At 45.3% G+C, this 20,947-nt stretch overlaps 1 protein-coding gene across 8 annotated transcripts in view; it reads right to left on the reverse strand.

The window, feature by feature from the left end:
- Nucleotides 1-20,947, reverse strand: part of pde4dip (phosphodiesterase 4D interacting protein) — a 78,648-nt gene that overhangs the window by 11,304 nt on the left and 46,397 nt on the right. For 5 of the 8 annotated variants that reach the window (XM_020049201.3, XM_010872510.4, XM_010872508.4 and 2 more), the window contains exons 1-19: nt 16,026-17,838; nt 14,740-14,877; nt 13,916-14,035; nt 13,609-13,701; nt 13,164-13,373; nt 12,922-13,080; nt 12,722-12,826; nt 12,446-12,583; nt 12,131-12,310; nt 11,818-12,012; nt 11,330-11,618; nt 7,838-7,941; nt 7,513-7,703; nt 7,012-7,324; nt 6,605-6,791; nt 6,399-6,515; nt 5,770-6,292; nt 5,214-5,449; nt 4,554-4,608 (exon numbers count right to left, since the gene is read on the reverse strand). In XM_020049201.3, coding sequence (XP_019904760.3) covers nt 4,554-4,608; nt 5,214-5,449; nt 5,770-6,292; nt 6,399-6,515; nt 6,605-6,791; nt 7,012-7,324; nt 7,513-7,703; nt 7,838-7,941; nt 11,330-11,618; nt 11,818-12,012; nt 12,131-12,310; nt 12,446-12,583; nt 12,722-12,826; nt 12,922-13,080; nt 13,164-13,373; nt 13,609-13,701; nt 13,916-14,035; nt 14,740-14,877; nt 16,026-17,288 — 4,616 coding nt within the window. In that variant the 5' untranslated portion in view covers nt 17,289-17,838. Of the gene's footprint in view, nt 1-4,553; nt 4,609-5,213; nt 5,450-5,769; nt 6,293-6,398; nt 6,516-6,604; nt 6,792-7,011; nt 7,325-7,512; nt 7,704-7,837; nt 7,942-11,329; nt 11,619-11,817; nt 12,013-12,130; nt 12,311-12,445; nt 12,584-12,721; nt 12,827-12,921; nt 13,081-13,163; nt 13,374-13,608; nt 13,702-13,915; nt 14,036-14,739; nt 14,878-16,025; nt 17,839-20,947 lie in introns of those variants that run through there. The other 3 variants (XM_010872511.4, XM_010872512.5, XM_010872507.4) reach the window with 2 other exon arrangements.

Raw genomic sequence — 20,947 nt, forward strand, 5'->3', positions numbered from 1 at the left:
TAGGGGTCCTAGCGTATGGGTCCTAGCGTATGGGTCCTAGCGTATGGGTCCTAACGTAGGGGTCCTAGCGTAGGGGTCCTAGCGTAGGGGTCCTAGCGTAAGGGTCCTAGCGTATGGGTCTTAACGTATGGGCCCTAATGTATGGGTCCTAGCGTATGGGTCCTAACGTCTGGGTCTTAACATCTGGGTCCTAACGTATGGGTCCTAACGTATTTGTCCTAGATCGCCGGTGCGTTACGTGGGTTTGGAAAAGGGGAACGTGCCAGACGGGTGGATGGATGGAGGGATGACCGATTGTGAGCAATCAGGTGAAAAGCAGAGTTAATCCTCAGATTAAACCTAGAGACAGAGGCGGGAGAGTAGGCCGATCTGTCGGCTGATCACACGACACAGAATGAGAATACTGACGATGGGCCAGACCGGCATGGAAAAGCTTGACAGTGTCCCACAAATCCCAAATTTTGTTCAGGTAGTGTTATCTCCACTTGTGTAATAGAGATACTCTGCCTATATCGACAGGTGCTTCAAAATATAATCAATGGCGATGTCAAATTGGAAACTTTTCCCTAGGTTAATTAGTTCATACGCTGCCAAGCGTGTCACCTGTGTTTGCGAGGTATCGTGGTTCAACTAGTCAGAGGGTTTCAGACAGGCATCTCTGCTAAGCTAGCACACTGATGCCTGTTGTGTGTCTGCTGTTTACTGGATGGAGTTCATATTAGAATCACATCGCGCTGTGACTCAGTCTCTTATTGCCTAAGGAGAATATTAACAATATTGTATATCTGTGTCCAAATATCTGTATATCTGTGTCCAATAGGGATAAACTCTGTATATCTGAGTCCAAAATATTTCCCTTCTTCACTCCTTTGTGTTTGATGCTTCCAAAAGCCTAAAGTGGACCTCAGGGAGGAGATGCTAACTTCCAATCCTGCATTCCCAGAAATGGTTGTATTTAACTTGTTTTCAAACCAACAGCCAAAGATAAAAGGAAGCAACCGAAGAGAGGGTTTTTCCCCCAGAGAAGGAGAGAGGACAGCTGGATGTTAGCCTAGGGGCTGCATTAACAATCTGTTCCAGCCAGAGAAAGAAGCTCTGTAAAAGAGAGTTTGAACGATCAAACATAAAGAGTTGGACCACACCAGTCAGCCTCCTGTGTTTTAGACCACTGCAACGCTGGCCTAAAACAACCTGGTTCCATCCAGCTCTTCGTTAAATTCTGTCTGCAGGTTTGGGAGTGTGAGGGGAACATCTGTTTATTTTCTTCTTCATTTTGCATTTGACTTCATTTTAAGAGTTAGGACACATTAGAAATATAACACCAAATGTAAATAAGTGCAAGTGATTAAGAATTCCAGATAATTTTGGGAATGCATCTGCTTTCCAATATTCAATGTTTTTAAATTGAACCAAATGTGGTAATCAGAGACTTAACCGTTGCACATGTAATCATCCATCCATGTTCCGTAATTATACTGTAATCATCCATCCATGTTCTGTAGTTATACTGTAATCATCCCTCCATGTTCTGTAGTGTTTCTGTAGTTATACTGTAATCATCCATCCATGTTCCACAGTGCTTCTGTAGTTATACTGTAATCATCCATCCATGTTCTGTATTGTACCAGTAGTTATAATTTAATCATCCATCCATGTTTCGTAGTGCTTCTGTAGTTATACTGTAATCATCCATCCATGTTCTGTATAGTACTAGTAGTTATAATTGAATCCATCCATGTTCCTGTATACTGTAATTATCCCTCCATGTTCTGTAGTGCTCCTGTAGTTATACTGAAATCATCCCTATACATGTTCTGTATTGCTCCTGTAGTTATACTGAAATCATCCCTATACATGTTCTGTATTGCTCCTGTAGTTATACTGAAATCATCCCTATATATGTTCTCTATTGCTCCTGACGTTATACTGTGTAATCCCTTCATGTTTTGTAGTGCTCTGGTAGTCATACTTTAAGCATCCCTCTGTATTCTGTATTTCACCTTTAGTTATATTGTAATAATCCCTCCATGTTTTGTAGTGCTCCTGTAGTTATAATCATATTTCTATGTTCTGTAGTGTTACTGAAATTGTAACACTACAATGTTCAGTAGTGCTCCAGGAGTTACAATTTAATAGTCCCTCCATGTTCCATAGTGCTCTTGTAGTTGTACTATAATTGTCCCTCCATGTTCCGTAATGCTCCTGTAGTTATACTATAATCATCCCTCCATGTTCCGTAATGCTCCTGTAGTTATACTATAATCATCCCTCCATGTTCCGCAATGCTCCTGTAGTTGTACTATAATTGTCCCTCCATGTTCCGTAATGCTCCTGTAGTTATACTATAATCATCCCTCCATGTTCCGTAATGCTCCTGTAGTTGTACTATAATTGTCCCTCCATGTTCCGTAATGCTCTTGAAGTTATACTGTAATAGTCCCTCCATGTTCCATCGTGCTCTTGTAGTTGTACTCTAATTGTCCCTCCACGTTCCGTAATGCTCCTGTAGTTGTACTATAATTGTCCCTCCATGTCCCGTAGTGCTCTTGAAGTTATACTATAATTGTCCCTCCATGTTCCGTAATGCTCCTGTAGTTATACTATAATTGTCCCTCCATGTTCCGTAGTGCTCTTGAAGTTATACTGTAATAGTCCCTCCATGATATGTAGTGCTCTTGTAGTTATAGTGTAGAAATGAACATGCTGAGGCAATGTTTTGCTGTTCTCCTGCAAGTTGTGGAACAAAGTGACGCTCTCTCTCGATCGCTAGGTCATTTCTTCTCACTGTTTCATTCTGTCTCTTTCTGTCTCTCGTCTCTCTCCCTCTCTCCTACCCTGCTTTCTCCCCCTCTCCTCTCTCTCTCTCTCTCCCCTCCTCTCTCCTTTCCCTGAACCCTCTCTATAGCTTTAGCTGCTCCTGACCTACTTCCCTTCTCTCCCGCGAGGTCTTAACAACCTAAACTGATTAGTGCCCATGTCAACACCCTGCTCTGAACCCAGCATTGAAGCAAGAGCATCAGCCAGCCCCACTCACTCACACACAGACACACACACACAAGGGAGAATCAAACTGAAATCAATTCAAATCCCCAAATTAAAGGCTTGTCCTAAATGAGTCGACTGGCAGTCAAACACAGACACAGTAAAGTCATCTGGTTGGCCATCTGTGTGACAGTACTGCAGGGCTCCAATCCACTGCCTGCCTCTCTCGCTCTACTTTTCTCTCCATCCTACTCCAGGCACTTCAAATTACCCACAATCCAACGCCTGACCCTGCAGTCAATCTTGTAAGGACACATCAAAGTGGTCCTCCCAATCAGAACCCCCCCCCCCAACCGTGTTTGAACCTCCTCAGAATGTGTCTCCGATCAGAATCATACTATGACCACAGATAGCTAGCAGCTTAACATGCTCTAATATTCTACTATGGTCCATGAGTCCCTGCCTACCTGCCCCTGGGTTGGCTGCCAAGTGGCAGCATTTACGTATTAACCAGATGTCCCCATATACCAGCCTGACCCCACTGGCTGCAGAAATGACTCCACAAACCAGAAGTGACACCATCCAACTTTATGGGGACAATGTCACCTATTAGCATAGATCAAAAAGTACAGACCCCTAGATGTAGAGGTCTACATGAGCTGATGCAGGAATACAGTGTTTGTCAGGTTCTGTTCATTTTGTTTATCTCTCTCTCTCTCTGTTGCTCACACAGACATAGTTCTTCTCCCCCCGTCTCTGGGTATAAACAGAGCGGATGACAGCGTGAGTTTTCACAGTCAACTGACTTCATCCGCATGACCAGACCACCGCTGCCTGGTCGACTGGCTAATGCCCTCAACCACAAACAGAGGCATGATGGGAAGAAAGAAAGGACCCCTTGGAGGTCTGAGCCAGCTGCTGCCATGACGATGAGAGAGAGGCAGAGGGAGGTCAGTGAGTTCATCCAATCACAAGGCTTTGTTCCAGTGAGTGTCCCCATAGTGCCGGTTAGCAGTGGTGACGGCCCTGACCAGTTAACCAGTTACGCTGCCAGCCAAGTTAAACATGTCCTCCAGGGGGAAGAGGCAGGGATTAGAGGGGGAGAAAGAGAAGCATACAAACTGCTCACTCAATCAGGAAGTACTACTGAACACCTACGCTGCAGGAGAACAAATTCACTGGCCAACAACCATGGTAGAGCTTGCAGTTGCCCCAGTCAACCACAAGGTGCTGCTAGAACCCACTGTCTAGACCCACCAATCCAAGGCAGTACTGAAACAATGTGTGGCCACATACAAGGCACCTGGGCCCAATCTGAATCCCTAATGATAACAACCAGTCATGTGCTGGCCTGTCAGTAAGTTAATCAGACCGATCACTGATTGAGCGACAAACCAGAGATAACTCCCCGGGGGGGGACACAGAAGCCCAAACAATGACCAATACTTTCCAACTGCCAGAATCTCCCATCGTCATCACTACCGCACAGAGTACAGTAATACTGACACAGTTGTCCCGTAATACTTATGGACTGATCAGTCGTACAGAAAAACACTTCAGCAGGCACATACCGTATGGCGAGCAGCTCTGTGCCAGTCTTGTCATCAGGTATCTCTGGATGATCCCCTGAAAAAAGAAATTAGCACTTTAAAGGACGGCAACAGACACACAGACAATATCTTTGTAGAAGAATAACCGACACACAGACTCACCACATACAAGGTCTTTACAGAAGGACAACAGACACAAAGACTCACCACAGACAAGTCTTTGGATAGGGGAAGTATTTAAACATGTTTTACATTCAACACTTTGAAGTAGACCACAGCTTGTGAATAGACCTATACTGTATCACCCAGAACAGCTGGTATAAAAGCAAAAGCCTGTCAAGAGACATTCTCATTTTGTCTCTACTGTCAAACCTGCCTCATTGTCTGAGATGCTCAGGGAAACTGTTGGAGAGAATCAGGTTAAGAAAAGTCAGTTGTAGAATTACACATGGCTATGTGCAATCAAGATATGTTGAGCTACACCTCCCCTGGCTTAGACAATCCTCTCCTCCAGAAAACGAGTCCCTGATTGTTTGATTTGAGATTACTTGTTTCGGTTTGAGCTGACCAAACATGTTCTACCTGCATTTTTGTTTTCAAAGACATGATGTGAATAGTGTAACTGTGTGTTTCATCTTTGTACATTAGCTCATAAGTCAAAATGTTCCCATCTCCACTCACGTCCGCTGATTTTAATGCTGGCTCTCTGTGCCAGCGAGCTGCTCTGGGCCAGCTGTTCTCTGAAACTCTGGCCCATGTAGTAGTCAATGTCGTTGGCACGCAACAGCTCCTCAAAGGCTTTGGTGGTGTCACCCAGATGCTGGGTCAGGATGTGGCACACACCGAGCCCCTCACGCATCCTCTGGCGCAGGTGGGACAGCTCACGAGCCTGGGCCTGAATCAGGGTGTCAAACTTACTGCATGGAGACAGACAGAGTCAATATTAGACAGACAGACAGGAGTCAATATGAGACAGACGGGAGAATCAATATCAGACCGACGGAAGAGTCACGTGATACAAAGAGGAGACTCAACATGAGGCTGACAGACAAATAGTCAATGAGACACACAGGTGAGTATATAGGAGACAGACAGATAAGAACTACTAACTATGACAAACTAGCAACTCCAGGATACTGGCTTCCATTCCTGCATGGGTACTGTGCTTCGGTGAACTGTAACTATACGCTCTATACATTCTACCGTGATGACCAGGGCTGTAGTGGGAGTTACGTACCCCGGCCCAGGCCAGGTGACAGCCCTGCCCTCCTCCTGATGCCCCGGGGTCCCTACTGGGGTCCCTACTGGGGTCCCTTTGTCCTTCCTCAGTTGGTCCTCGATGGCGCCAATACGGGACTCCAGCTCCTGGAGGTCCTTGTCAGGTTTGGGTTGCCGCAGGGATGGTCCCAGTCCCCCGCCGGAGGACTCCCAGCCCTCGTCATCCTCCGGGCTGCTCTGAGAGGGCGAGGCCTGGAACTGGAAGCTCCAATTGACTTTGCGGGGATTGGAAAGGCCGTTGGAGGGGCCAAAGGGGTCGCTGGAGGTGGAGAGGGAGCGCAGGCGGCCTTGGAGGCTCCGGATCACCGTCTGGGAGTGGGAGAGCTGCGAGCGAAGGTCCTCGACCAATTGTTGGAGGGAGGCGATGTCAGCCGCCTCCGAGGTCGGTGCCGGAGGACCGGGCTCCTCGGGACGCACGGCGACAGGCCACCACTGGGAGCCACCGCACTCCAAGGACGTGCACATTTCCAGATCGTCGAACTCTGACGGAAACAGAGAGGGGACACTGGTTAGTCAATGGACACGCCGCCCTCTGGTGGCCGGACTGAACCACAGCAGTCCATCTCCCAATAGTCGTTGTTTAAGTACCCGGGCTGCTGGTCTCCTCCCTCTCAGCCTCGTTCTCACTACGACCACACGTCTCATAGCCCATATCTTGTAGATCCACCTGCACCTGCTTACTGTCGTGCTGCACGGAGGTCTCCGCTATAAACCGAGAGACGAATGGCGTTGAACATTTGACTGCATGACAGGCGACATGTACGTGTGCACGTTGTAAGGGTGCCTCAACTCACTCAGCAGGTCTCTGTAGTCTTTGAGCTGTTCAGCCTGAGCTTGTACCGTGGCCTCAGACACCATGAGTCTCTCCTGCAGCTCCTTGCTCTCCAGCTGTAGACGCACAGCCTTCTCAACCATCACTGTCTCCGTGGGGCTCTGTTTGCTTACACCAGCCTCCCCTCCTCCTTCCTTCTCCTCATTATCCTGCAATATAGGATCAGAGTAATATTAGAGTTAGATCAATAGAGAGGCAGAGGCTTGTTTAAATTTCTTTTCAGATTATTCTTCTTTTATTTAATCACTTTATTGGTCTGTCACTACTAGAAACAGACACTTATTTTAACAAGAAAAACAATAACGTCACTTGAAAAGTTGAATTACCATATATACTAGCAGCAAACTAGTATAGGTTGTCTCCCCCTACCTGTGTGGAGAGGGATAACAGGGCTCCCAGGTCCAGAGAGACAGGCCTAGCGTAGTCTCTCTTCCCCAGGCCAGGATCTCTTAGGGTGGGCCCGGGGTTATTGTGCTCTTCCTGGGAAAGACGCTCATCCTCCCAGCCCTCCCACAAATCATCCCCGCATAGCTCCTCTTCCTCCTCCTCGACATCCAACTCTTCGTCATCGTCGTCTTCTTCAGTGAGTCTCTGCTCATCCCTGTGGTCGGTCTCTGGCGGTCTGGCTGCCTGGTGAGACTTCAGCTCCTCGTTCTCATTGTGTAGGCTGTAGAGAGCTTTCCTGTAACAGAAACAACATCGTCAAGCAAACCTCCATGACACCTCTCACAAGCACACTATATTTATATAAGCTTGAATACCCTATAAATCATGTTCATAATAGAAATCATCTTTAAACTTTTATACATTTATACATGATGTGTACACAGTGCACAAGTTGTCATAATAAAATGCCGTGAGCAGTGTTACCTCATCTGGGAGAGCGAGGAGAAGCCAGCCTTCATCAGCTGAGCCTTGAGTTCCTGCAGCTCCCTCTCCACCACCATCTTCTGGTGCACCAGGTGTTTCACCTCCACCAGCCCCTGGGCCTGGCCTCCTTCGACTCCCACAGTGTCCAGGGAGGATTTCCCATTCCCAGGTGCTCCACAACGCTCTGACTTCTGATTTACAAAAGGCATGCAGGAAAGAGTCAGTGTGTTTATACGAAAAAGGTTGATATGAATGGCGGTAAATATTAAATGTGACTACTATTTCAATATGTATCTGCGATATAAGTGTACTGTATGTTGTCTACCTGCATGGTATTTAAGGTTAGAGCTGTCACCTTCGATTCCTCTACCTCCATGCTGTCTGCATATTCGCTGTTAACATCATCATCCTCTTCATCTGAGGAGAATTCTAGAAACAATGAAAGAGTACATTGTTAACTGACACACAAGCATAAACCTGCACAGACTGCAGCAGCCAATGCGTTTAGAAAACCACAAGCCTTTTCTTCAACTAGAGGTATATTGTTATTTCCTAAAAGCAATGCCAAATAGAAATGTGGTTTATCTATTATTGCACTCAAAATGTATGTAAGATAACCCCCCATGCTGCTGTACAGTATGTGTAGATATACAGTCAAACTGACAGTAACGTTCATCGTCTGGAAAGAGCAGACTCTTTCATTCCTTAAGTGTGTTCACTCTTGCAGTCAGCTGAGGTTTCACAGGTAACAGAGACTACACTGCTAAAATAAGAGGGCCAACATTTGCTGTATATTGAAAGGCTACCAGAGAAGTTTTCTAACAATACGTTTTCCAGTATTATTTACAGATAAAACAACAACCTGAGGCTACGAGATATACTGTAGTGAGGTTTCTATTGCATTGCCAGTCTTCTTCAGCTTACATTCCACTCCCTGTACTTCATATCATGTGTCAATGTCAGCTAGAGAGACTGGTATGAAGACTACCTATAACACTCGATGCTTTTAACGTTATCATCAGAATGTATTTTTATTATGGTTTACTAAGGTCATAGTAGTATCACGTTTCAAGGTTCATTTGTCAAATGCACCGAACAACACAGCGTCATCCTGCACAACTACGTAGTGGGAGTTAAGAAGTGGTAGATATTATATGACATGAAAGTGACCAGGGAAGAGAGTGTTAAACAGTGCAGAACACACATTATACAAAGCATAGGACATTATCGGGCTACTTTTTTTTTTGTCTAGACCTCAGTTTATTGTAATAGATTTGTTTTGTGGATTTCAGTAATATACTCTATTCAAACCTAAGTTCATTCAGAATCATACGTCTAAGGTTGAACACTAGCTGGGCTGTAATCTGGTGCTATCAGACAGCAGAGTGAAGCCTATACAGGCTTTAGTGGAAATATAGCTTCTGTGACCAGAGTAGAGACAGACATTAAGGCATAACCAGAACGTTGTGGAATCTGAGCATTAACAATTACAATGTGAATGTACGTTTCATTGGAAGTGGATGTGCCTAGATAATGAGAACAACAGAAACCTCTCTGTTTAGATTATCTCTCTGTAGGTTGTGCTCTGATAACCATAGGAATGTTTACATTGACCATTTGGCATGGGGGTTACTGTCTTGGAAACCTGATCTTTGCTAGGTAGACACACCCTTCAATGTATATATCAGCTTGTAACCAACATTACAGTGAGAAGATAATGGAACATTCACCTAATGACATCTCTGCTGCAATTTTCCAATAAACTTGAGTGAACTTCTCCCTTGATTTGATACGGGTTCTACATTATTTGACCACTATATGAAACCGCCGATTTCTAACAACGTTGTATATCTCTGCACATTGGCTCCGACAAGGCTATATGGATTAGAAACTTCCTTAAATGTGACCAGGGCAGACATGCAACTTGGAAAGTCTGCCATTGTTTCTATTTAATGTCCATGGCTCTTAATTAAATAGACTAATGTTATTAGAGTATTTTACTGTTGAACTGGTAGGATTCTGTGTGTGGTTACATTCCCACGCTTCTGCAATCAAGCACGCACGCACACACGCACGCACGCACGCACGCACGCAGTCACTTGGGTATCATGTGCTATAATCAAGTGTGAGTGAATACAGAACCAGTCAGAATTGTTTAGTTATGGCCTAGGTATTTGAGTAGAATAATTTTGCGGGAAGTCAGACAACCAAGTCTCCTTTAAACACCATTGAAACCCAAGAAAATAACACAAGGCTTTTTTATTAAGCGGAAAGCAAAGGTTTGTGCTCTTTTGATAGTGATGTTATTATGCTTGTGACTCAAATGCCGTAGCAAAGCTTTTTGACATGTTTTCATATGGTTTCTACTGCAGAGAATAACATGTTGGTTAACCTCTCTAGAAAACAAAACACAAAAATGTAAAATCCCTCCAGTCCAGGACAGGAGCTATCCCAAGATCACATGTCATGAAGAACTTACTGTGCTCATTCCAGCGTGGTACTAAAACAATGTTGTCCTAAACAGTGACCTGAAGACAAAGCTATTCATGGCTGTTGAATGAACTGTACTTCGGCAAAAGCAAATAAATCTGGCAGTTATTATTAGGCATTCCAGATAGACAGTACCATTACATAGTATATAACCACAACAATACATGCTGTTGAACAAGCAAAGGCACACATATATTAGTAGAATCTAGCAAAACCTACTTCAAAACATACGATGCTAACGAGACTCATACAAAGTAAAAAGTATGCATTGTAAGCCCAACTCATACCTTCCCACTGGCTGCCTACAAGGTATGCAATTTCACAGACGCTTTTTACACAACTGTTAACACATCATTATATAACATCATTAAAACATCAATAGTTACCATGGATTTAAGCTTTTCAATTAATTAGAATAAAACATGAATGTCTCTTGCAGATACAGCCAAGTTGTAATTAATCAAACCAAAATAACCATGTTAGAACATACATTAGTAAACCCATACCCCAAAAAATTGAAATCTTGAATGGGGAATTTCACCTTGGGGGAACCTCAGGTGACTTCTATTATGTTTGAGAAATTTCTTTTTTTTCATTCATATTTGGACATGTAAGGTAATCTAATTTAGCAGATGACACTGAAAGATTATGCTGCAATTATTTATTCATGAAAAATGTCATAGTGCAAAAATAAGTACACTCCTACCTTCAAAAGCAGGTGTTGCCTGCCTGTTTTTGCCTACCCACCCATGCTTGATATGGGTCTGTCAGCCTATCTACTGTCATTTATAATGAGCAGAAGTGTTTTATCAACGTTTTAACAACTTAAACACAAATTTGGTTGCGGTTATTCTGGTTACTAACAAAGTCTTAGAGAAATGGTGGTGTCATTCATCGAACTAACAACCAGATTTAGTGGAAAGTTGAGAAAGCAGAAATATATAAAAATATATTTATACTGGTAAACATTACTTATTGGTGTTTTTAACTACTGTGGAGGTAAGCGGGATAAATGTGTTCAGAATATACAGAACGTGGTGTACATCCATGCATTGGGGTACTGCGTTTTCTATATTTACTATGAATGCTGGATTTTGTGGCACTTTATGAACAGCTAAGTACAGAGGAAGTTGCACATTTTTAAGTAAAATACAGAACTAGAATTTGCTCATTCTCGATTGTGTTGAGGAAATGTTGTATTTTTATGACAAATTAATACCAATGTAGGTGTGCTATGATGAAATTCCCCTTTTTAGAACACTTTGCTGCTCCCAGTAGCCAAGAAGGTGCAACTACACACAGAGCCCCATGCTCCTCTGATGCCCACCTCGAAACTCTGCCTGCCTCTCGACTGGTTGGGCTGTGCCCTGGGTCCTGAGGGCTGTGAGCTCAGCCTGAGCCTCCCTCTCCCTCATCAGGGCCAGACGCAGCTCCTCCTGCAAGGCCTGGAGGTCTGGGCTGGTCTCCTGGAGGTCTGGGCCGGTCTCCTGGGGGTCTGGACCACGGACACCTAGCTGGGACACGTAGGTCCGGGAGCGTGAGGTTAACTGTCTGCGTAGCTCCTGGAGACGTCCAGTCTGCTCAGTCATCACCATACCCAGACGACCTGCCGAGTCCTGCCGGAGAGAGGAGGAGAGGGAGGACAGGGAGGAGAGGAGTTGAGAGAAAAGGAAAGGAGGGAGGCTTTTGGGGAATAAAATGATCTACCGGATCAGAGCTCCATCTTATGGTCTCTTCTGAGTGGGCAAACAAAGAAATCAAGCGTGTTCCTCAGATGTGGCCAAGCTACCACTCAGCGCAGTGGGGCTGTATTACCTTGATGTACCGGTCTCTTGCTGCGATGGTGTCGAGCAGCTCCTGGACCTGGGAGTGGTGCTCCTGGACTAGCCGGCCGTGGTCAGACAGCAGTTCCTGGAACAGTTTCTCCTTCAGAGAGAGGCGGGCCTTCAGCTCCTCCACCATCTCACTGGGACCTGGCTTCACCTTACTGAGCAGGGCTTCAGTCAGGTCCTAGGAGGGAAAGGAAAAGTCTGAGGTATCAAGAATCGATCGTTTCGAAATACCTCAACCCGGATAAGCGAGCGTCTGGTTGCGCTGGAGTGCGCTGTTCCCAGGAAGTTCCGGTTACCTCAGCCTCCTTGGTCCGTGCACGTAGGGCATTCTGCAGCTGGCTGATGAGCGCGTCTCTCTCTCTCAGGCTACGGATGTGTCTCTCCTGGCTTTCCTCATGGTGGCGCTGTAAACTCGTCCAAGCCTCGGACACCTGCTGCAACTCCAGCCCCTTCCCACGGAGCAGCAGTTCCAGACTCTTAACACGCACACAAACACACGTCCACAGCAAAACCAGGAGACACACAGAAAATCCAGTCTTAATCACCAGGTTTTTTAGGTGCGTATGTTGTTCTGTGTGTGTGTGTGCGCGTGCGTGCGTGCTGGTCAGTACCGTGATGGTCTCCTGGTTGTTTGACAGCACACACCGTTGCCTCTCCAGGTCTCTCTCTTTGTCCCGGAGCAGCAGCTGCAGACGCCGCGTTTCGCCCTCCTTCTCCTCCACGCGGCGGAACTTGTCGTCCACCGCCCGCTGACGGGACGGAATATCACCAAACAGAGCAGTGTTACGCATCTCCACGGGAACGCGGCTGTCAATCACAGTGGTCACGCGGTCCTCTAGCTGTTATCTCTCCCCTTTGAGCTGCGGCTCCGGTCGGAGATCACTCACCTCCAGCGCTCGGTCTCTCTCCTTGATGCGCTCCCTCAGTTTGGCCAGCAGGGAGTCTCTCTTCTCTCCTGGCTCGTGTTGTTGGCCCAACAACTTAGAGTACTCCTGACAGAGAGAGAGGGAGAGAGTGTGTGACGGAGGACGTGCGTGTCTGTGGGCGAGTGTTTGTGTCTGTGTGCGCACGCGTGTGTTTGTCTGACCTGCACCAGCTGCTCTTTGCCCTGAAGCGACGTCCGTAGCTCTTGGATGGTGCTCCCCATCTCCTCCTTCTCTTTCTGTCTCTCTCCATCCATCTCACTAAGTTGTTCTTCTACCTGCTGCAGCTCTGAGCGAGCGTTCTCCAGCGCGAGATGCAAGTCCTACAGGAAACGGAGGTGTGTTCAAATTAAAGGAAGGCTTCACCTCAAACCCCCCTACCCCCAAAGACACACACCTCCCCTACCTGGTTATGTTGCTCAGTGCTGTGTCGGTGCTCCGCGGCTCGTTGAAAGTCTGCCTCTAGGCGTGTCAGGGCTCGGGCCAGGTCTTCCTCCCTTTTGGTAGCCTGAACCTGGGCCCTCCTACCTGCCTGCAGCTCCAGCTGCGCCTGGAAGAGAGAGCCCTGGAGAGCCAGGACCTGCCCCTGCACTCGTCCCATCTCTACACCCGAGACCTGCACCCGAGATGGGGGAAAAGGGAGATGAAACGGGTGGAGGGAGGACAGCCAGTAAGTGAGACCAGTGTAAAGATAGAGGATGCATTGTGTTGTGTGTTCGGGGTCATCAGTGCCTTCTCTACACTAGCTCTGTGGGACATTAAATTTGTATTATTCAAAGGTCTACAGGAGTCAGACAGAGCTTACTAAATGATGTTTTACAATCGGTGTGTGTTTGGGCAGGAGGACAGACCTGTGACGTCTGGAGCTGGTGTCGGTCGGCCAGCTCTTTGAGAGAACACAGCATGTTGTTCTGCTCTTCTATCACCTGGTACAACTCTCCTGCCTGAGGGAGACACACGAAACCAGACATCATTTGGGGAACAGAATACAGTGCAAAGTGGCATGACCCATGCATTGTCCTCTTCTGTACCGTGTCTCTGCTTTGGATGTGTTCCTACTATCATACAACCATTTTTATCAGTCTGGCCGCATGTGTCTCTGTGTTTCATTCCCTCTCTTTTTATTTTACTGACCAGTTCCTCTCCCTCCCTCAGTACCTCAGTCTGCTTGCTGTTGACTGTGTCAGTGAGGTTGAGAATGTTTCGTTCCAGTCTCTGGGCCTCCTCTCTGACCAGGAGCAGCTCGCATTCCATGTCCCCCATACGCACCTGCAGGTTCTACATAATACATTGACAGACATGTTAGAGTGATTTTCAACCACACCAACAACCTGTTGTTTCCAACTGGAGGCTAGAGTAGCCGTGTGGGAGAAAACTAGGAAGGAGGTGGGCAGAGCCAAGCACAAGCTAGTGAGATCCTGTTGGGTGATTATGGTGCCTTCTAGAAAACGCCTTTACGGTGAATTGCATGTGTGAATTACCTGTGAATTAATTCAGCCTGCACTCCTAAACAATATATATATTTTTTTTTTTAAATCTAAAATAAAATAATCCTCTCTGTTTGCCACATATTCAACTTTTAGGAACAGAAAACTGTTTTGACATATGTTTAATCATTGAGGAGATGATCAAAACATTTCCATCTCTCTCCACAGCATTATGAAGACCTGCTGCTTCAGATTTAGAAATCCAATGCGGTATCCAGCTCCCAGACAACATGTTTTAATGTCATATAACAAAAATGGAAAAGTTTTCAATTGTTCCAACCTTTCAATAAACAATGTTGTTCTCTCCCATTTGGACAGAGGTTATTTGTGGGTGGGATTTACGAGATGTGCGTGACGAGATTCCATTCAGTTGGAAACGCTATCTGGGCCATGGGAGTATACCAGAGTTACGGAAACTCTGGCTCCTTAGAATAAAAATAGGCATACCGTAGCTCAAGAAGGTAGAATGGTATGCAGATGAGGGGGAATTGGTACCTGGTTCATGGCCTCGCTCTCTCTGATCTTGGCCTGTAAAGTGTGCACCTGGAGCTGGGCCTTCTGGAGCTTTGTAACACACTGACCCGCAGCACTCTCATACTGGGACAGCTGGTTCTGCTGCTCATCCAGCAGCTTCTGAAATTCAACAGCACACACACACAAAGACATACACTTACATACTCCAGTGTGTGGAAAGTAACAAGGTCAGATAACTGCATGATGACTTCCTTTGGAGGACGTAGCCCCTGTTTCCATGGCAGCATGGTGTTTATTTCCTGTTTTTTATTCTGTTGCTGCTATCTTTATGAATCTGAGGCGCTGAAAGAACTAAAATATAATTGTCATTTAACTTGTACCATTTACCATGGCTTTTCAGTGGGAGAGGCTAAACAATACCAACTTCCAAAACGACTCCTTAAAGGCAGAAAAGAGAATATCTATTCATTTTAATCCATTGCTAAGAACGAGACAAGGTGACTGACATTCCCTCTATGTTTTCATGCTGAACAAGTGATGAAAGTGAGCTAAATGACACTTTTACATTTTCTGTTGAACTAACTCCTTTCTGCCTCAAATTAGTCATTTTTTCCAAGGTATACTCAGAAAGCCCAAGGCAAGCTCAAGGTTTTTCTCATTGTTTTTGAGTACTTCTTCCATCTGCAGGCTGGAGCTCAATGGCCAACCTGAACACACATGAGACTCAAGCTGCGTTCTAACGACCACTGTACATGCCGTTCCACCAGCTCAATGAATCAGCCTTCAGTGTAAAAACCAACCGATAGCAATGCAATTCATAGCATTGGTAGACTCATCTCTAGCCATGTATCTAGTTACTGTAGCCACTGGCTAATGTTTAACATGACAAAGGAAGATGGATGTGGATTAAACAGAGAGCCTAAAAAGAGGCTTTACTGTCAGATAGCAACCATTGCCATGACCACAGACGTGTTGCTAGGATTCGATGAGCGGGGTAAACAGGACTGTGTTCAGCTGGGTAATAGGCTGACAGCTAACTAAGAAAGACAACCAGTCAAATTCTGTCAATGCTGTCCTTGTTCATTCATATAAGGCAATAGACATAGAATTGACCGGGCAAAGAAACCATTGAGCCACAGACTGTGATTATGTGGACATTTCAAATCACTGCAAGAGAAATCATTCAGCACCCTGGCAGGTCAGGCAAATAGATACCCTTCTGATACCCTCCCCAATCCAAGCCCCTCTGTCTGGGCTTGACAGTTCAGGACTAAGAGCCAGGGCCTAATAGTGGTGCTGCTAGCTACCTGCTGGAAGCGGAATGGCCCGCACTGGACATAGTCATCCAGCCACTGCTCCTCCATCTCGGACAGTTCTGTGTGCAGCTCATGCTGACTGCCAGGGGTCAACAGCTCTGAGATGGTAGGGTGGGAGTAGAGCTCATAGTCTGGGGTCTGGAGGGACCGAGGTAGACCCGAGGGGCTTGTTTCCAGTTTGGGTTTTATCAGAACCGGGAGCTTGCTGCCTTGAGGGGACTTGAGAGGTTTGTACTCCCAGTTTCTCATTAGGCTTAGAGCCAGCTCCAGGGTCAGGCCGGCAGCTGAGCCTCCTTGGGCCTTCTCTCCTTCCTCTCGCTCCTTCTCCTCTTCCTCCGCTCGGTGCGTGTCGCAAGGTCGAGCCGCGTCCACGGTTGTGTCCAGAGATTCGGCCGACGAGCCTGGGCTGAGGGTCATACTCTCCGGATCCGCATCGCAAAGGGTCCGGTCACTCTCCGTGTCCATGCCTGGGGCCTGGGGGGGGGTGTGGGTGGACGCGGTGGAGGTCTCCTCGCCCCCTGCAGCACCGCCTGCGTAGCGGGTATAGGGTCCGCACGAAGTGCTCCTCCTGCCTACCCGCCGAGGTACCTTACACACAGCCTCGTAGTCGGAGTCGGCCACACGCAGAGCCGCACAGCCCCTGCAACGCCTGGGTCGCTGCCCCGACAGAGCCTCCAACCCTGGGCACTGGGGGTGATGATGCTGGCGTTGGGCCTCTGGAGCAGAGTTCTGCTCGTCCTTTTTGTCTGCCCAGCACTCGTGCACAGAGTAGGCCAGGTCGTTCTGGAGCAAAGCACTGTACCTGGCTTCCGTCAGGGAGGAGAGGTCCATCACGGATGAGTCAACCTCAGCCTGCCCTCCTCCCTCTGTCCCCCTGGTCCCAGTAGCCCTGATCTCCATCTCCATGACAGCCTCATCCTGGGCTTGGAGCTCCAAGTTGTTCTTTCGATAAAGGCCTCCTATACACTGTCTCAGTCGGTCCTTCTCCAGCAGCAGCTTGTGCATGCGTTCCAGGGATAGGGCCTCCACGCGCGCGATCACCGTGTCGAATCGGTACATGCGGTCCAGCATGAAGGCACACTTGGAGCAGGCAAACTCCCCCCTGCCGTCGCGGGTCAGCTCTCTGCCCAGAACATGAGACAGCAGCACCTGCAGATTGAGTTTGGAGGCTGGGTGAAAGATCCACCGCCGTTGGTTACCGCAGAGTTCACGAGCACAGATCCGACACACTTCCTTCATTTTCACGTCCAACATCACAAAGATGTTCTGCTAAGTTTAGCCTTCTGGAGAAGGAAGTATTTTCGGATTGTTCTGGCAAATAAGTGTCTTTTTTTCAGCAAGTTGGAGAAATCAATAATCCATTCATTACTCAATTGATTTAAATAATTATTTAACTGTAAAATAGTAAATTCGTTTTCTTCAATGTTTTAAAATAGTAGTCTAATCTTCAAAATAAATAGATTAGTCTCGTCTTGTAGTGAAGTTGTCGTTGCACCCAAAACAAAAACGGGGTATCATCTCAGTGCAACGGTGCAGTGATTCGTATCTGTGATAACACATTCAAATAATAGGCTATAGCCAGACTGTAGCAAAACATACAGAGTTAACATAAAATATAGCCTAATCAGGAAGAGAAATCCATCAGTTATCAGCAAAGGCAGACTGCTGTAAATCCACTGTGGTTCTTGTCACAATATCAATGAGACAGACGATTCAAATCTTCTGTTTCCGTTTTTCAAACATTCAGATAGGAACAGAATAGGCTACGTCGTAATTTTTATCACTAGATATAAAAAAAATAATGTACATGCCTCGCCTGACAACAAAATGACAGTTCCACAGCAAATCCGACACGAACACGGAATTCACCACCCAAAATAAAAATACAGCAGTGGAGACGGATATAAAAAATGCGTTGTCCAGTTATTTTGATTCTACGTGATAGCGGATCACTGGATAGCGTAACGTGAAAGGGAAATTATGGAACGGGAGAGTTCTAAATGGATTTTACGTTGGTATTTGCCTATTAAACCTAACGCTTTAGGAGTCAATTTAAATTACGTTGTATCAAAACGACGAATGTTAGAATACAAATCGAATGCAGGATTTATTAATTTAGTCCTAAAATACCTAGTTTTTGATACAATTTACATTTTATGTTAGGTTTAGCTTTGGCCCGCCAACACTAATCGCTGCTTAAATCCCATCCTAATTCGTTGATTTCAGTTTCATCCGTTATACCGGCATTCCGAACGGGGAGAGATGACATCGCTGAATCAGACTCAGCCACACTGGAATGTACCATTTCAACAAAACAGGGGTGTTTGATTCCGCATTCCCTGAGTGCCTGCCTGACTTCCTGAACCAGAGTCTAAAAACTAAAATATGTCGTCTCTATATTCTCCAACTACATGTACATTATTGTTTCAGTTCATTATTTAAAATATTATTATTATCCTAGTGTATAGTCAGTTATGAGGTTATAAACCTACATTTAGGAAAAATAGGATGCTACTTCCAGTATTGTCTATTTAATGACACAAGCTCATTAATTGTCTTATTACACTACGTTCTTAAAGAAACATAAACAAAACATAAATGCATAACCTAATATAATATTACATATAATATAACAACAAGCACTCTTTGTGTCCTTTAAACTTACAACTTAGCCACCGTTTCAGGCCCATTTACTTGAAAAAAAAGTAAGTGAAGCCAAAAGCAAATGCTTTAGAATGAGTTCCCCTTTTCCCTAAGGCTAGAACTTCCCATCACCTCCCAGGTTTTTGGCCTCCATGTGTCTTGGGGGAGGAGTGGCTGGTCCCTGTTGTCCACCAATCACATGATGCTGTGTGTTGATCCTGCCTTTCGGAACCCCCCAACCTTTAACCATGCAATAAGCACATGAATCTTCCCCACCCAGCATTCCTTCATTAAGAGTGCTTTTTGTGTTGATATAACATGATGATATGTGATTTGTTATCTCTAGAGGATATAGACCTTCGGGAATTCAATGTAAAACCTCTAATTTGTCACCCAAAAACCTCTAATAATTGAACACTTAAGACAAGAAGCCATAACAGCCATCGACCCTAACGATCAATGCAATCAAAACTCTATTCATCCTAATCAGTGGGAATTACTTAAGTCTCTACAGATTCCTTCCCTGTTTATTTTTCTGGAAAGAAAATGACCTGGTTAAAATAACGATGTGTGTGCGAGTGTGTATGTGTATATGACAACGTTTGTGCGTGTCCCTCACATTTATATCAGGATACATTAGCTTTGTAAAATGTGATATATGCTAACAGAAATAATACAGCGGTCACTGTAGATGAATGTCATTACAAAACGAGATATTTTAAAGACAAACCTGACAGCCCTATGGTAACAGAAAAGATGGTTTAATAGAGCTAAATATAGCTGGGTGACAAATTAAAGGAAAAACCTGAATAAATTAGTGGAGGAACATAACAAATGCAAATGCTTCCATAAAGGTGTACTGCATAACACAATATCCTGTGATGTTCAGTGGCATGTATAAAAATGCAGAAGGCCCAGCTGACCTCGATTTTGAATCAAGATGGCAAAAGGAAAGGATGTAAGTGACTTTGAAAAGAGTTTCTTCCAGGATGACAATGCCCTCATCCACAGGGCACAAGGGGCCAATGAATGGTTTGATGAGTATGAAAATAATGTGAACCACATGCTGTGGCCTTCGCCGTCACCAGATCTCAACCCAATATGGAAGAATGGTGTTCCATCCCACCGACTAAGGAGCATTGAAACTGTTTTGGCAGCTCGTGGTGGCCCAAAACCTTATTGAGACATTTTGTGATGTTTTTTTCATTAATTTCTCAACCATCTGTAAATTTAAAAAACCTGCAAAATACTGTCAGTACTGTATAGTGAGAAATTAAAATGTTGAACATTTCTCTCTACCTAACATGCAATTCGCATTGGGTTCCAACAGAGGGCAACCTCAGAGCATTTGCTGCAGCAGGCACAGAGCATGTTAACTCTCTCGCAGTATTTCTATTTCACACTGGTCTATGTTGGTTACTGGCCTTGAGTTCAATATTTTATAGCACAGTGAAGACGGTAAGTTAGCCAACGACAGGTAAGATCCCAACTGTGATATCGGGACAACCTAAGACAGGCACAGTCGTGCATCTGGTCACAATCCACAATATACATTCCCGAGGTACATGTGTACGTAACCCAGAAACCGGTTCTGTGCTGAAACAAGACCAAGAACATGTGGTGCTTTCCAGTCCGAGAAGGTGGTCCAGTGTCACTCAGACAAATGCACTGGATTCCCAACTGCACACATTGTTAAAGTCTCACTGGAGACTGGTGCACCAATCCACATGCCGATTCTTTTTTTTGAGTTTTCCTGGAGCATGGACCCTCACATCTCCCAGATATAAAAGCAAGGGATGACAAACCACTTAGATAGTATTGTGTTATTCTGTCTGTATTTTGTGTCTTTTTTGTGTGAGCTTGTGTGATTGAGTGTGAAATTATGTAGCAGAATTGATGCTAATATTGACAGTATTCACCATTGACTTGGTTGACATTAATGACTGATCTGCACACAAAAATTCTAATAAATTCTAATATATATATATATACAGTGGATATAAAAAGTCCACCCACCCCTGTTAAAATGCCAGGTTATTTTGATGTAAAAGAAGATAAATCATGTCAGAACTTTTTCCATCTTTAATGTGACCCATAACATGAACAGTTCAATTGAAAAACAAACTGAAATCTTTGAGGGAAAAAGGAAAAAAATCACAATTACCTGGTTGCACACCCATAAACTAATACTTTGTTGAACCACCTTTTGATTTTATTACAGCACTCAGTCTTTTTGGTTAGGAGTCTATTAGCATGGCACATGTAGACGT

This window comes from Esox lucius, chromosome 8 (genome assembly GCF_011004845.1).
Source record: "Esox lucius isolate fEsoLuc1 chromosome 8, fEsoLuc1.pri, whole genome shotgun sequence".
In the NCBI taxonomy this organism is placed as follows: domain Eukaryota; kingdom Metazoa; phylum Chordata; class Actinopteri; order Esociformes; family Esocidae; genus Esox; species Esox lucius.